Source organism: Chionomys nivalis, chromosome 3 (genome assembly GCF_950005125.1).
Source record: "Chionomys nivalis chromosome 3, mChiNiv1.1, whole genome shotgun sequence".
NCBI classification, from domain to species: domain Eukaryota; kingdom Metazoa; phylum Chordata; class Mammalia; order Rodentia; family Cricetidae; genus Chionomys; species Chionomys nivalis.
The window spans coordinates 58,458,450-58,476,220 of NC_080088.1; the positions used below are offsets into that span (position 1 = coordinate 58,458,450).

At 37.6% G+C, this 17,771-nt stretch overlaps 1 protein-coding gene across 2 annotated transcripts in view; it reads right to left on the reverse strand.

Moving 5' to 3' along the window:
- Window positions 1-17,771, reverse strand: part of Kpna1 (karyopherin subunit alpha 1) — a 69,415-nt gene that overhangs the window by 9,383 nt on the left and 42,261 nt on the right. Inside the window, exons 5-10 of one of the 2 annotated variants that reach the window (XM_057764453.1) lie at window positions 15,307-15,401; window positions 7,054-7,185; window positions 5,851-5,939; window positions 5,450-5,549; window positions 4,316-4,479; window positions 2,391-2,469 (exon numbers count right to left, since the gene is read on the reverse strand). In XM_057764453.1, coding sequence (XP_057620436.1) covers window positions 2,391-2,469; window positions 4,316-4,479; window positions 5,450-5,549; window positions 5,851-5,939; window positions 7,054-7,185; window positions 15,307-15,401 — 659 coding nt within the window. Of the gene's footprint in view, window positions 1-2,390; window positions 2,470-4,315; window positions 4,480-5,449; window positions 5,550-5,850; window positions 5,940-7,053; window positions 7,186-12,218; window positions 12,298-15,306; window positions 15,402-17,771 lie in introns of those variants that run through there. The other variant, XM_057764454.1, reaches the window with a different exon arrangement.

The window sequence follows — 17,771 nt, forward strand, 5'->3', positions numbered from 1 at the left end:
TCTGAATTCAAAGCCAGCTTTGGTTGTAGAAACTTTGAAAGATGGGAGGAAGCAGTTCATGGAGCTGTGTGTTTTGTCTGTTCTTTCCTCTATTTTCCAGAAGACTTAACATGGAAAAGCTCCTCTGTCACTCATTCTCAGAACCATAATATTCTGCTTTGTAACAGGCCCCAAATGCAGAACCAATTGACTACAGGTGGAACTATCAGAAACTGTAAGCCCAAATAAACTTTTTGGTGGTTCTTCATCTTTTTTTTTTAAGATTAATTTATTTATTATGTTGTTTTGTCTATGTATATGCTTGCAAGTCACAAAAGGGCACCAGATCTCATAATATACAGTTGTGAACCACCAGGTGGTTACTGGGAATTGAACTCAGGACCTCTGGAAGGACAGCCAGTGCTCTTTACCTCTAAACTATTTCTCTAGTCCCCGAGACAGAATTTTTCTATGTTGCCCTGGCTGTCCTCAAGCTCAGAGGACACTTGTCGCTGCCTCCCAAGTGCTGGGATTAAAACTGTACACCACCACTTCCAGTTCAAATAACCTTTTAACTTTTTTAGGGAAGGTATTCTTCAGTGATGAGAAAAGTAATGTCTCTATAAATTATATAGTTATAATATAGAATGATTAGTGCGCTTGTAAAAGATTACTACCTAAATTAAAGAGCTTGAGGTTCTAAAGACGCTTTCCAAAGAAAACAATACTAATATAAAAAGCACAAAGAGTAAGACATTAGCAAAAAGAGTATAGATATAGGGGAGGTGGTGGCTAGGGCAGGGATGGTGGATGAAGGGAAAAAAAGTATGTGTTAAAACTCAGAGCTAAGAGTGGTCAGTCCAGTCAGTCAAAACTCGATGAACAAACAGGGCAAAAACAAAAAGCATGGGTGGGACAAGAAAGATGGCCAAAACTTTTTGTTGTGTGGGGGCAGGAATTTAACTCAGACCTCACATATGTTAAGCATGCAATTTACCACTGAGTTGTATTTCAGCCCTATAAAGTTGCCCAGCAACCAAGTAAATACATTAACATAGTTCAAAATCTAAGACTGGCATTTGCCACGTTTGAGTCTTATAACTCATTTTAATGAAAGAATAAAAACCAACTCCAAAGTACTCTGACTTCCACATAGAAGCTATGGCACACACATGCACATCCATATACATACATAGAATACAGTATTTTAAAAATTCAGAATGTATAAAGATTGCATAGGTAAGAAACTCCTTTCCCTTCTGTTCTGTTACTCTACTCCAACAGTCAAATTATTCTCAGAAGCCGGGCGGTGGTGGCGCACGCCTTTAATCCCAGCACTTGGGAGGCAGAGGCAGGCGGATCTTTGTGAGTTCGAGACCAGCCTGGTCTACAAGAGCTAGTTCCAGGACAGGCTCCAAAACCACAGAGAAACCCTGTCTCAAAAAACAAAAAACAAAAAAACAAAAAACAAAAAAAATTATTCTCAGAGATAATCAATGATATTAATTTTGTATGTGTGGTCCCAGAGGAATTTCAAACAAATACAATCAAATATATATTCTCTTTTCTCTCGCCTAAGACACCTACACCAAGTAATGTAAGGGATGATTAGTGACGAAGTAACAGGGCACAGTGAAGGGAGAGAGTAGAGTCAAGCTAGTACATGTACTGCTGGCAGGGGACACTATTACAGCCAAATAACTAAGACTAGAAACTAAAACAGGAGCAGATAAAGAGGGAGAAACAAGTTCCCTTGTAGACAAAATAAACTAGAATTAAAAACATTATAATTGTAAAGCTGACTGAGATACCTAACATCTAACTCTCAATTCTTAAAGTCCATGCACAAAGGGTAAGGAATGCAGGAATGAGGCTGAAGATCTGTTCCCTAGAGAATTCCCACAAACACATGAGAATAGGAAACAGAGCTTCCTAAGTCAAAAAACTAAGTATTCTATATCATGGAAGCACAGAAAAAAAAATTGTATGACATCATCATCAATGCATCAGAAATGTGGGGGAAAATAAAACAGCTAAAATGATTCACTGTGGATGGCGTGCTTGTTAGCAAAGTAGAATGGATATTGAGAACTATGACAGGCCCCTTCCTTACAAAAGCCTCAGCATACACCACAGAAGGGAGTTACCAGAAACGCACTGCTGGAAAGCTTACCTGGTGCTCCTAAGATCCACTACAAATAAAAGCAGGGAGAAAACTGACTTAGGGAAAAATTATTTCATAAGGGAACCTACAATCGCTACAAGTCACAGGACAAAAAAGAAATACTAAAGAAACTGAGGACAGCAAAACAGTGTCAGTCATTCTTAACAATATGGAATTCAATATAACAGAACTGTGCTCACAAAGCTCAAGGGACTCATTTTAGGAAAACGTTAGCACGCGTTCATACCTGTGTCTGAATATCATCCCCTGTGACAATGTTTCCCACAGCCCGCAAAGCAGGAGAGACCACTTTATAATCATTATGCCTGCAACCATTAAAAAAGAGAAAGAGAGATGCTAGAGTCAACAGTTGTATCCAGAATCATTTTTTAGGGGATGAAATCCAAAATAAGGAAGATGTGATTCAATTTTAGAACAGAAAGGTACTTTATGACTACGGCTATTTAGGGAACTTAGCATGGTGGCAGAATTGACCATTACCTAGAAAAGCAATCTTTTCCCCTTATTTTTAAATAAATTTCATCCTAGTAATCTTTCCCAGGTACTCTAGCACTGAATTCCATTTTTCTCTTATTCTATAGCCCCTCTCCTCTTTTCCTGGTCTCCTGGAGCTGCTGAGATGATTGGGAAGCGCAGGTGACATTTATGCACTGCTTACATTCTGAAAATGCTATGTCAACAGTTCAGCTATCTTAAAAACCAAAGTGAGATTTACACTTCAAATGTTTTTCCGTTTCACTAACCTACAAGGCAATCTTTATGGTAAAAAAGCTGTCCACAAAGCCTCCTATGTATCTGGGAGGACGGATAGTAAGTACAGATTTCAGGGTAAATAAAGCAATACCCCTGTAACTGTCCTCTAAGACCCTATTCTCTTCCTCCACATTTAAGATCTAATGATTAAAATGAAATATGTAGTAATCTTAACTTAAGGACAAAGGTGATTGTTTTCAAGATCTTGAATTCTTTGAACCCCAATAGCACCATGTTGCCTTTAACTTGTACCAATCCTACACTAGTGGTCTGCAACCAGTCTGTAACCAGCTATAATCCCAGTAATTACACACTTACCAATTTCATGTCATGTTTGAGACACTGTCTCTACAAATGGTTTGTACACTAGTCGAGTTCATGTTGCTTAAAACTGTACTATTTGTTATGATACTGTGTCTATGTTTTCTTCTAAGTATTAACTAAAGATTTGATTAATACAGTCTAAAATTATTTATGCCATAAGTAAATAAATCTTCCATGCTATCACCAAAAGCATTACAAAAACAGGATCGATCAGCCGGGCGGTGGTGGCGCACGCCTTTAATCCCAGCACTTGGGAGGCAGAGGCAGGCGGATCTCTGTGAGTTCGAGACCAGCCTGGTCTACAAGAGCTAGTTCCAGGACAGGCTCCAAAACCACAGAGAAACCCTGTCTCGAAAAAAAAAAAAAACAAAAACAGGATCAAAGTCTGATGCCAGTCTGGTGTTTTCCTTTAATGAGAAAGTAAAAAATGGTATTTTACCATAGAAATATGCCTTTGGTTTCTAGTATCTGACCTTAGGCCTTCCAGTACGGGATGAACAACAGAGACAGAATTACATAGGCAAAGCTTTCCAAATAATTCTGCTAAAGGGCTCATAATGGCAGAGATATGATAGATTCTTCACTAAATCTCAAAAAAGCAAACCAAAACATGGCATCATTAATAAACAAGAGACAATCGGCCAGTGCACAATAAATCAATAAAACGTACAACCAAAGCACTAGAAATATGGAAAATAGCAGAGTATATAAGTTAGTACCAGCTGCTAGCTTGACACAGTCTAGAGCCATCTACGTTAAGACTCAACTGAGGGATGGCCCAAATCAGACTGGACTGTGGTCATGTCTGTGAGGGACTGTAATAGCTGACGACTGACATGTGAGGGCAGGGCCCAGCGACCCCATGATGAGCTGGGAGCAAAGCAGAGAACAAGGCAGGAAGCTTGTTCATAGTTCTGGGTCATAATTCATCTATAGTTTCTACTTCAGCTCCTTCCCTGGATTCCCTCAGCGACAGATTGTGACCTGGAAGTGAGAGTCAAGTAAACCTCTTCCTCCTCTAAGCTGTTTTCGGTGTGGTTTATCACAGACACACTTTCTTGAAGATCATCTTACATCAGAAGCTCCACAAGTCTCCTACATACTCCTGCATCGATGACTGCTTGAATTTTATCATTGGGTCCGTCTGACAGGTATGAGAGGGCCCAGCAGGCATCGGCCAGCACGTCAGTGTCACTGACAAACAGCAGCCAAGAAAGGACATTCAGACAGGGAGAAACCTAGAAAAGAAAAGATGAGTAGAAACTCAACAGAAACAAACTGAAGTAAGATTAAGACTCTCAAGAAGCCTATCAGGCAGACACTTGGTGAGTCGCCGAGTGGTTTACACGTCAGGCATTTGAAGGACATTTCAATCTCTGGCAATGTGGCCAGTACTTACTCAGTTTTCTGAGTTGAGGTAGTCAGAACCCAATGAAAATGATTTCAGGAAGAAAAATGCTGTGTATTAATCCTTCAATTAGAATTCTTTGTTACAGTACACACTTACAAAAAGAAAGTAAAGGAACTTTCAAAGATACTACAGCAGAGAAATTCTGTTACAGAACTTTGTTATCAACAAAAACTGCTATGGTTCTAAGAGTGATATACAGCTTCATACTGGCAGTTAGAAATTACCCTAAATTGGGCTGGAGAGATGGCTCAGTGGTTAAGAGCATTGCTTGCTCTTCCAAAGGTCCTGAGTTCAATTCCCAGCAACCACATGGTAGGTCACAACCATCTGTAATGAGGTCTGGTGCCCTCTTCTGGCCTGCAGACATACACACAGACAGAATATTGTATACATAATAAATAAATAAATATTAAAAAAAAATACCCTAAATTAAAACAAAAACTACCAAAAGCATTGTTTCTACATACAAATACAATTTCTTTTTTTAAAAAAGATTTTATTTATTTATTATGTATACAATGTTCTGCTTGCATGTATGCCTGCAGGCCAGAAGAGGGCACCACATCTCATTACAGATGGTTGTAAACTACCATGTGGTTGCTGGGAATTGAACTCAGGACCTCTGGAAGAGCAGTCAGTGTTCTTAAACACTAAGCCATCTCTCCAGCCCCCAAATAGATTTTCTAACACTCTAAAAAATTTAAACAAAAATCGTCTTTCTAGAAACATTAATGGTGGTTACTACATTACTTTAAGAGCATTTTTTCCTAATGATTTCCAAAAAGGATAGTGTTTACCTTAGCAAATTCTGGAGGTGGACTCTTCCCTCTACAGAGATTAGATAAAGCCCATACTGCATTCCGAGTCATGGTCAAGCGGTTTTGCTTTGAAAATAACCTACAAGTATAATGACCCCACAGTAAATTATAAAAGATCCTAATATTCTATAAAGAAAATACTACTACTGATAAGAGATGTCTTTATTCTCCAAAATAAATATTCATTTTCTTAAATTATTCATTCTTTGAAGATAAACATTAATTCTAATGCAGTATTTCAGAATTTCAATAAGAGACATCAACCTAACAAAGTAACAAGAAAATACTTGGCATCAAAAGAACACAAGGAAAACACAACATGGCTTCCCAAGGTATAATACTTTTCATATATTAATTACTCAGAAAGAGAAGAAACTTACTGCAGAAGAGGGGGGAGGATGTTGCAGTCTAAGACATAGTCTCTGCACATGGTACTATCTCCAGCAATGTTGCCAAGAGCCCAGACTGCCTGTGAAAGAGTTATTCATCAATAAAGTTGAACGTTTTCATTCCCTCATAATTCTTTCAAAAGAGATACCAACACATCAAAGTAACACTATAAAAATAAACATTTTATATATAAGGACTATTATTTTCTTAAAATCATTCATCAGGGAGTCAAGCCAGTTATAGGATCAGTGTTAGAAAATGCAATTATTACACAAAAGAAAATGTTATTTCATTAAAGTAAAAGCTTTACTGGTAAAAGAGAACTCTTTTCCCAGTGCTGGGAACTGAATTCAGTACCTCACAAAAGGTAAATAATTGCTCCATAAAGCAACATACCTAGTCTGGAGTCAATTATTTTTAATGGATCCTACCCTTACTTATAAGTAATATTTTATACAGTCCTTGTACAAAACAGGGATTTAAATGGCTCAATTGGTGAACTAAAAATGTATTTAAGGTTGTTTACAATAGGAAACTAAGCAGACAGCTGAAATAATAATATAGACACATTTATTAAACTTGTAAAGGTGGCGACTGTAATTTCACAACAATGGCTTCATAGGTGTAGGCATCTAAATATAGTGGTCTATTGTACTTTAATTCTCCCTCAAAACTTCAAAAGAAAATCATATTCACTTAGCGGTGGCTTATCCTTACAAAGTTATTAAGGCTGGTAATTAATAAAAGTTTGTTTTCTGTCTTTTCTGAACAAATGACAAAGACTTTTTTTTGGGGGGGGGGGTTAGAGACAGGATTTTCAGTAGCTTTGGAACCTGTCCTGGAACTAGCTCTTGTAGACCAGGCTGGCCTTGAACTCACAGAGATCCACCTGTCTTTGCCTCCCAAGTGTTGTGATTAAAGTCATGCATTACCACTGCCTGGCTTAAAATGACAAAGACTTTTAATAGTAGCAATAGAAACTGACATTAAGAAAGGCCATTTTATAAGTAATATGTCCATGATTAAAGAAAAAAGAAAAAACGATAAAAGCTGCAAGAATCCCACGGTTGAAAGGGTAATTCTCACTAGAGGACTGTTCCTATTTAAACAAGCTATGGACCATTTTGATAAAACTCAAGCTGGGTATGACTATGTGAAATGTGGGCTCCTATCTGTTTCTGCGAAGATTTTACCTGTTCCTGGACATCTTCAAACTCTGAGCTAAGCAACTCAATGAAGATAGGCACCGCTCCTGCCTGAATCACAATCCGGGTCTGAAGAGAATTTCCCGAAGCAATATTTGTCAGGACCCAAGCTGATTCAAACTATGAAGACAAAAGTTAAGTTTCATTATCTTATTAAAATTTAAAAGATTCTTTACTTAAAGCAATACAATGTTTAGTACAATAAAAGGAGTCTGGGATCAATCTAAGATCATTATTGGCATGTTGTAAATACCATACTAATTTAAAAATAATTTCCAGAATCCCTCAGTCACATAAACATGGAATATACACAGAGAGTCTGGATTATGTATATTATTGTATTTTCTTTGAATTTTTTGACTGTGAATGATCTACATCCAAAGAGACATTTCATTGTACAGGCTGCTAGGCTAAACCAACATAGACATTTTAAAGGTATTTTCACTTCAAAATTTGGGTCTAAGAATTTGTTGCTTTGGAAAAGAGGTTCTTCTTTTGTTTCCACAGAAGATGAGAACCTGTGAATTCCTTCTAGACTAATGTGATTTGATGAACCAAGTCCCCCAGAAAGGTCACTGTGAACACCCCCCAAAAATTACTTTGCCAAACAAAAAGCAGGAAGCAGCTTGGAGAGAACTACACCTAAATTCCCTAAATAATTGTTTATAAATGTTTGTTTACACTTAAAGGAGGATATGAGATAGATATGAATACTTTGCATTGGTATGGATCTTGGTCTATTGATGCAATTTTTAGGTCAATTTTGTTATATGTATATTTCTGCTTTTGACTAAGGTATTGTGTCTGTGCAGCTCATTTAAAAATGTAATGTATAATTAAGAAATATAGGTTAATAGATAATCATTTGTAATAGTCAAGTTGTAGTCATGTTACTCAGGTATTCTAGATGTATGGAGATATATTTTAGATGGATAAGTATTCTTCAAACCTTTCAAAAACTTACAGAATATGGCATTTAAATGCTTTAAGAAATTAAAATTTTTCATGGCAATGAGACACATCTGCTCCTGGCAACACCAATCTACTTCAAGAGGAAGATGAGCAACTAAGAGGCTCCTTACGGAGTTTGTTAGCATTTGGGCAAGAAACAGCTCTTGCCTGAACTGCTTGATGATATACTGTATGCAGGACCCACAGAAAAATGACTGCTGAATTTGTCTAAAGGTAAGAAAGTCCTTTAGAGTTCCTGCTTCATGAAAGAGACTGCTAGACATTCTGCAGGACAAAGAAGAAAGTGAACTTGACAAACCGCTAATATAGGCGGAACTGTCTTTGCAATTTCCTGCTTCATGAAAAAGTCTGCCAGATACTATGGGCCTGTAGGCTTAAGATGGATGCCTGCAATGTTATAGAAGAACTTTGGGTGACTGTCCAGACAGTGACATGTCTCTGTCAATTCTAGAGTTTTGAAAGTTGCTTACAATTTACTTCCTGTTTACTTAGGTAATACATCCTTCTGGAGTCTTTGATGGAATTTAAGAATAGATAGTTATAATTATAGTTTTCTTTAGTTATGATAAAAAATAAAGCAAATATAAAATTGTAACTGTTATTATTGCTTGATACTAGCTTTATTATATGTAATTTTACTATGTTAAAGTTAAAACCTTCCTTTTTATTTGAACATAAAAGGGGAAATGGTGTGGGAAGTCCTTCCTGTATATGTGTTGCTTTTACTGCTTAATAAATAAAGAAGCTGCTTTCAGCCAATGGCTTAACAGAGTACAGCCAGGCTGGAAAAGATATATATAGAGAGAGTAGGAGGAGTCAATAAGAAGTCATGTAGCTGCCAGAGGATAAATACGTGACTGCCAGTTGGAATCTTGCTGATAGGCCATGACCCTCATGGTAAAATATAAAATAATAGAAATGGGCTAATTTAAGATGTAAGAGCTAGTAAGAAATATGTATAAGCTAATAAGCCAACCACTATTATAATAGTTTCTGATTGACTATTCTGAGCAGTCAGGAAAAGAAATAGCCTCCAACAATAAAAGAATATTTAAAGTGCCTAAAATTTCAGAACAAAGTATAGTTATCATGAAACCATAGGGAAAAAAGTGTTTCATAAGTTGATATGGAATGATATCAAATTTTTTGTTTTTGTTGCTGTTTTTGTTTTTCAAGATAGAGTTTCTCTGTGTAGCCCTGGGTGTCCTGGTGTTCACTATAGACCTGGCTGGCCTTGAACTCAGAGATCTGCCTGCTTCTGCTTCCCAAGTGCTAGGATTAAAAGTGTGCATCATCAGCACTCAGTGATTTTATTGAAAGAACAAAACGACAAAAAATGTACTTCCATACAGTAACACACCATTTCATTAATTAAAGAGCTAAAAAGGAGTAATTATAAGTACATTAATACAGGCACTGTACAGATCATCTCTAGACAGAGTCACAAGACACCATCAAGACGTACTGCTTATAAGGACAGGCCTAGATGACTTAATAACGATAAGAAAAATAACTCTACTGAACATTCTATGCTCCTTTGAGCTTTGTATTGTGGTACTGTATTTATGAACCAATAAATAAATAATTTCTAGGGAATGGGCAAAATGAAATAGAAAGAAAACAGTGTAAAATGTATTTTACACAATTACAATTGAAAAGAGCAAAACATATTGTAAGTAAATTAAATAGTTAAAAAGATAACAAGTATATAATTAATACGAGCATCTAATAGATAAGAAGCAGCCTTCAAATCCAAGTCTTTTTTTTTTTTCCTTTAAAATATATTGGCCCCCTTGGAGACAAGAATCTCACTCTTGTCCTTACTGGCCCGGAGCTCTTTGTGTAAACCAGGCTGGCCTTGAAATCAGAGATCTGCCTATGTCTGCTTCCTGAGAGGAGAGATTAAAGATAATTGCTACCATTTCCAGCCAAAGAAAAGGTTCTTAATAGATAAGAAAAAAAAAGAGGAAGTGGAGGAAGAAGAAGAGGTGGTGGCAAAGGTAAACTGAACAAAAATCAATCTAGTATTACAGCATTGGTAAGCAAAAAATATGAAGAAAATTATGACCAACAAAACTACAGCATATTACCAATTTTAGAGATGCCTAACTTTCTCGCTAGCACAACATTAAGAAATCTAAGAATGAAAGTTTATATACCTATATTCAGTCAAGACCCCCCAAATTAAATTTTTTAATTCCTTCCACCATTCTCTATCCTTTAATAAATAACTTATGCAGTTGAAAAAAATGTCACATTTCTGTTTAGTAATATAACATTGAATGTGAGATCAATTACATCTCATCAAAAATATACTTGTAGCTAATTATTTTCTAAGATTTTATATCAATTAAAAAGGCATCAATCATTGGAAAAATTAAGTCAAGATAGCAGAACAAATCTAAGTGACTGACAGTACATTCCTAGCAGAAGAAACAAGAAGATCAAGTGAGAAATTTGTATGTCCTTTGCTGCCCCTTGAGGGTTCTTTGGTTTGCTTATTTTTAAGATTAATGTAACCAGTGACCCAATCTATGATTGTGTCTACAGTTGGAAAATGACAGCAGAACAAAAGGGCTGCCAAAGACACCTCTGAAAGCAGAAACTTTAGCTAATGCTATAAAAACTACATACATGTAACTGTATCAATAAAGTCTGTGGGGGAGCGGTTAAAAATCTAACACAAAAATATCATGGGGGAAAAGCACTTTATACATGTATCTCTAGTTAAGTAACTAATGAAAGAAATGTTCAAACTAATTTCGATCTCTCTGAAACATACACATTTCAACTGCTTTTAGTTCTACCACCTAGAGCAAGAAATCTCAAACAGTACAGCACATTATTTAACTACAGAGGAGGCGTTGCCTAAGCTGTAATTTCTCTAAGTCACTACTGAAATGAACTGGGTAAAATATAAGGTAAATGATGTAGGGAGGCAGCAGACTGTCTGACTAGAAGGTAAGCTCAAAGTTTATAAACTAATTAATTGCCTAATTACTATAGATACCAAGTCAGAAGAAGTTGAAAACTGAGGAAAGCGATCTGGAAAGAGCAAGTCCTATCTGGATACTACATTTCCATGAGGAAAGGGGTCGCAGTCAGATTGTGATGTATATCACAGCAAGACCCTGATAACAGAACATATTAAAGAGTTATCAGTGGGAAAAATCAATTAGCATAGTAATACTGCCAGGGTTCACACTGCTGACTGAGTTTAACAAAGGTCTCTAAGAAAATCAAGAACCAGAAGCCTACTCAGGTGAACCAGACAGAAAAACAGTTGTGATGATGATCAGGAAAGTGAACAAGAGAGCAACAGCTAAGCATGGACGGGAAACATTGGATGTGCTTCTGCAAAAGCTAATGTGCCGGAGCTATGCTTGTATTCAGTACATAATCATAATGATGGCCGTCTTTATATGCAGTCAAGATTCCAGAACGGGGATTAAAAAGTAGTTTTGGTATTTACTGTTTCAGTGTTTTCACCCTGTGATGAGTTATAGCCATGGGGGGTGGGGGGGGTCAGAAAGAAAACTCACTTCAGGAATGGAAGTCCTTATTCAGATGTGTTTAATGTGCAGGTACACTTTTTTAAAACTTGGATGTAAGCAGCCTAGATACCCTTTCCTTATAGTCTGTCCTGTATTTCACTAAGGTTTATAGCTTTGCTTTTAATATTTTGGTCTTAGGTGCTAGATCAGAATGTAACCAGAGAGAGACTGCAAAGCTCAAACTAATGGTGAATACAAATACATAAAGATATGTTAGAAACATCCAAAAGAAACAATAATGACTTAAGTAATCATATAACCCAATAGGAGAATAACGTGGAAAGTGAAAAGCGTACCTGAGAAATGTTATCACCAAAAGTAACAAATCATGGACAAAATAATCACAGCCTTAGCTTTCTCTGTGTTGTCTTATACTAGCATAATCTTAGCAGTCCAAAAACTGCATCACAGGAAAGAACCTACTGTGTAGCTATAACTGCTAATACATTATTATTCCACTGAAGTTTTGCACAGGAATTTGCTAAATACGGACTGATTGCTACAACTGCCATCTGTATTCTTCAGATTTGAGGTTTTTCCTCTCTGTCCTCTTTCTGAGTCTCTACCTTCTGGTGCTCAGCTCCTTTAATAAGGAAAATGAGAATCCAAAGCTGAAGTACTTCTGACCTCCTATCAAGTTTCCCACTCCAGGTTGAGGTACGCCTGGCTCCCTTTCTCCATTTGGATCAGGACTCTGTTGCTGGCCACTTTGCCGGTTCCACTCTGGTTCCTAGCAAATGCCAGGCTCACCTGGAGAGCAAGTGAAAAGAAAGGCTCACATCAGAAAAATAACCCAGATTATCAAACTCTGCAGAGAAGAGCACCTGAGATATCTGAGCAACCCTCCAGGAAACGGAGAGACATCAGTGAAGACAGGGAGGGAAGAGGATGAAGGTTTACTGCAGTTTATCACACTAAGCTTCCAGAGGGGACAAGAAAGCCAAGAAAGGACAAAAAAGCTAAGCCAACTTCATTCAAGTTTACAACTTCTGGAGGGGTGCCATCTAATATTTAGAAGTAAGAAGTAATTTATCGTTTCTAGATAAAACTTTAAAAGTTTGGCAGCGCAGTATATTAGTACTGCAGAAGATAGTATAAAGATGCTGGACCTGACCTCAAACAAGTGAGCCCACAGACTACTCAAGGTAGAGCAGTCTCCTACCAAAGGCTAGAGGGTGTCACTAAGCCTGACAGCACTCTAAAGCTAAGGTACTGCCTAATCCCCAAATCCTAGATTCTTCCTGCATTCACCTCCAGTTTGAATGGCAAGATAGTATCTGGGTAGTGATGTCTCAAAGAAGACATGTAGGGCTCTCTTATTTGAGACAATCCACTGATCTGAGAAGACAAAGGGTAGTGACGTTCACTAAAACTCAGTCCTTTAGCTACAGGATGAAAAGAAACTGGCCCTGGGATTTATTATTGAATTAAGCCACCCAATTTCATTTGTGCCATAGACTATCAGTCTCTTTGGGAAAAGAGAAATGGCAAAACCTTATTCTAAAGATGTGCTCTACTCGCTGTCTTACATTTAGTGCTGCCCCCAAGTCACAAGGCAAGGAATTCCCTCCAAGCTTCCCAAAACATCTAATTATCTGAAGACATGGCAGAACACTTATGTCCCTGGCTCCTCCCTGAGCATAATTGCTCTTAACTGCTTTGGAGGTGATCGATGTCACCCAACACTCAGACTGGAAAGAGAATGCCATGCTGTACTTTACATGCAGAAGGAAAGCTGGAGACAATGACCCTCAAACACTAGACTGGTTACTTCCCAATCTTAGATAACTGAGGTAACAATTCATGAAGCGCTCACTTCAGAGAAATCATTTTTCAGTCTTTCATCCCAAGTACTAGTCTGGAAAAGGGTGGAATCTAGAAATTTAGATAAAAGCAAATCAGAGACTTTGAAGGCTTCACCTTAAGTTCTAACACATAATGAATCACAAAATAATAGAGAATTTTATGTGTCAGTCAGAAAAGGGCACTGTATAAGAACATAGTATACTGCTTATAGACAAGAGTACAGTAGAGTATAGAGACAAGATTCATTTCTCAAGATTTTTTCATTTTTTCTGGAAGCTTCTGCTTTATTTCTTTAGTGCATAGGAGAGTAGACCTCTATAAGCACCTAATTAAAACCTGCCTACCTGTGAGTATAACTGCTACCACTCAAGTGCACTCCTTCCTAGAGACTGGAGAGCAACATTTTGTAATTTGTAATGAACGAAATAGTCATCTTCCCTAGCTCCCGTTTCTTACAAACCATTTGGAATGATAAACTGCAGTAAGTCTCCTCTTTTGATCCCCATGGTCTCTTGGCAGGTCGCTTAGAGGCTCAGGCTCTGTTCTCTGCAGTGTTGGCCATCTGGATTTCCTTTTTTTTTTTTCTGAGAAAAACTCTCTTTCCTTGCTCTCAGGGTAAATATAACTTTTCAACTGTCTGGTGATTCTGGACTTAGATGGAGGCCAGAATTACAATAATCCAGGAGGCATCAAGCAAAACAGAATCTTAATTCAAATCAACACAGGGATTGGCAAAGGTCAAACTGGAGAAGAAAACCGATGGAACAGAGAAGTACTCTACCTTTGCTGGATTTCCTCCTTCTCCTCTGGAAGACATTCATCACCACAATAAAGATGTAAGATAAAGAGAAAGATGGAGCAGGAGGAGAGAAAGTATCAAGACAAAGCACTAAGACTAACAAATCATCTGCAATAAGGAGCCTGGGACAGGAATTGCCATTTATGAAATGCCTCAATCAAGATTGACAATGAAGGCAGAAATTGCCCTATGATTGGCAAGTATTTCTCCCACCTTGTGATCTACTTACAATGTAACCAAATTTTATAGCTACATGTTACCTCTGAAAGACCTGAGCCCTTCATATTACATAAAAGACCTTGGTGAGAATTTATGGATTATAGGTACTTGTCAATAATTCAGATATTAAAGGAATCTGCTAATGAACAATCAAATTAGCAGCAAAAGTTTAACTTTACCCAGGGAAAAAAGTAGTATTTTTAGAATTCCAGATACTCAAAGGCTGTGAGCTTGACAGCTGGCTCCTCTTACTGTAAAAATTATTCAATCCTAGGAGGCTGGAGGGATAGCTCCATGGTTAAAGCACTGAGGACCAGGGATCAAAATTCCCGGTACCCACATGGCAGCTCACAACTGTCTGTAACTCCCGTTCCAGGGGACCCGACAGTCATGGCAAAACGTCAATGCACATAAAATAAAAATAAACAAGTTAGAAATTAACACTAGAAAAAAAATAAAAAAAAATTCAGTCATTAGGTGGTAAACTCTTTGTACAGTCCATTAGAAGAAAATCAAACTTATGGCAAAGTTTTCTTGTGGTTTAGTAAGACTGGTTTGATTTCTGAGTTTCTAGGCCAGTCCATGTTATATATTATATACACCATCTTGAGAACCCCCACCCCTCCACACACACACAAACACACACAAGAAACTTCACATAACTTGCATAGGCTCCTGGTTATGACAAGTCCTACTGCGAAAAATTCAAATGAGACACAAATTCTAGCAAGTATTGATCAGAACACCTACATGTTAACAAACCTATATAAGCAGTTTACAAGGTAGTTATCACCCATACTATTATAAACAAACAAGCCTTCATACAGATTAGTAACTCATATTAAGTTTTCAAGAACAAAGTTCTAAGGCAAGAAATGAAAATATCCGCACCTGCAGTGTACAATTTTCTTTTCGTTTGAGGAACTCCACAAACCTGGCCACTACTCCTGGTGTGTTGATGACTTCATCAATAGGAGGATTAGGTTCTGTTTCCCCATAAGATAAAATAAAAGATTTCAATAAAATGACTTTATAGATCAAAGTTAGTCACAATACCCCTCTTATCATTCATTGGCCAACTTTCATATTAGAAATCTATCCCCTCCAAAAAGGTTAATATTGAATTTGGTCACTTTAAAAGTAGTGTAGCTTGAAAGGTATCACAAAAATATAAGGTTACATATTAAAATGAAGGAAGGGCAAAATTCTTTGTTTTTGCAGTACAAGGGAAATCTTTCATGTGTGCACCCTCAGTGCTGAACCTTGTATGCCAAGCCAATAATTCTTATCATTGAGCTACATTATCAGGTCCCAATATTTCTTAAAATTAATGCATTTGCTACAGTGGGTCTTAGCCTTCCTATGCTGCAACCCTTTAATGAAGTTCCTCATGCTGTGGTAAGCCCCAACATAAAACTATTTCACTGCTATTTTATAACTGCAGTTAGCTATTGCTGTAAATCATAATGTAAATAAGATATGCAAGATATCTGATATGTGACCCCTTGAAAAGGTCATTCAATCCCCCCAAAAGGGTCATGATCCACTATTTTAAAAAAACTCAAGAAAACAGGGAAATCCAAAGCCAACTGCTACTAGCATTCTGGTATACGCTCCTCTGGCCCTTTTTCCGTACAAAAGGCTTCAACCTGTGTTTTTATTATACCTGCCTAAAGAACCTGAATGACAGGATTCTCAATGTGCTTATAGGATTTCACAGGAGCACTAACAAGAAAGTGCCGCAAGAATTCATTAACACTTACTTGCCAAATTAATCTCACTTTGATTTATGAGGATGAGTATAAATTGGCATTTAATAAACAATTACTGGGTGAGGAGACAGAAAATATCAGATAATCAGGCCAATAATTACAGGAGAGACTTTTCCTTTTGTGTATGCAATGTCAGAAAAATACATTAGAACAGTACTGCCTAGGGAGACCCTTGGCAAATAGTCAATAGCCGCACTGTAAAGGGTAAACCAAGCATGGTGGTCCGCACCAATAATCCCAGCACTCCAGATCAGAGGCAGATCCAGAGTTCAGGTTAACATCATGGCAATTTACAGGGAAACCTGTGTGCTACACTAAGGCCCTATGCTTTTGTTTTGACTAATTAGCTTATTGCTGATTTAGAAGGAAGGCATTCTAGTAACATGTCCTTTGCCTTGTTCAACAGTTTTATCAATCACTCAAATGTAACAAACCTTGTAATAATAAAGATAAACTAGTTAATATTCTGAATTACAGAAACATCATAGAAAATAAAGAGTAACGCACCAAAAATGACAATAAATCAGGAGAATAAAACAAAAGCAATCTTGGTTGTTCTGTTTGCCAGCATAGGGGATGAACCCTAGGTTCTGTGTATCACAGGCAAGTCCACCGTAAGTCATGTTTCTAAGCCACAACAGTTGATTTGTTTTTGTTTATATTTTAAGATGTGATCTCATTATGTTGGCCAGGCTAGTCTTAAATTCTGAGATCCTACCTCCATCTCCTGGTGGCAGACAATTAAGTACCCAGCTTAACAACTATATATTTTTTTAATTTACTTATTTATTTGTTCGTCTCTCTGTGTGTGGACCTGTGGGGCACGACGTGTGGAGGTCGAAGAATAACCTACGAGAGTTGGTTCATACCACATGCATTCCAGAGATCAAACTCAGGCCACCAGGTCATCAGCCTTGGAGCCTAGTGCTCTTATCATTTGAGTCATCTTGATGGCCTAGTCACTGTATTTATTAAAAGGCTTTAAAAAAAAAAAAAAGTCCACATGAATTCACTGTCCTCATTAGGTTCTCTCAACTTGACATAATTATCTGGTAAGAGAATCTCACTTGAAACATTGGCCATATAATATTGGCCCGTGAGAGACTATCTTGACTGTTATAGGAGGGCCCAGCCCACACTATATGTAGCACCATTATCTGCACCATTATCTAGAAAGGTGGCCCTGAAAAGCGTGAGAAATCAAGAGGACATACTAAGCCTGCCTACGAGCCAGCAAGCAGGATTCCCTATAGCACATGCCATCAAGTGTGTTCTTTGGCACGTAACACTCTACGATGGGCTGTAAGCAACTGCAACTTACTCCCCATACGTCTCACACATTTGAACACTTGGTCCCCAGCTGCTATCATTCGTGCTCTCTGCTTGCTCTCAGTGTTCTGAGATATGAGCTCTCAGCTACCGCTCCTCCACCATCTGGGACTCTAGCCATCTGGAACTGCAAACCAAGTAAACTCTTCTATAAGGTAAGTTTTATCACAGCAATAAAACAAAAAAGGGAACTAAGTCAAGTAAGTCCCTTCCCTAAGTTGCTTTTGGCCAAGAAGTTTTGTCAAAACAACAACA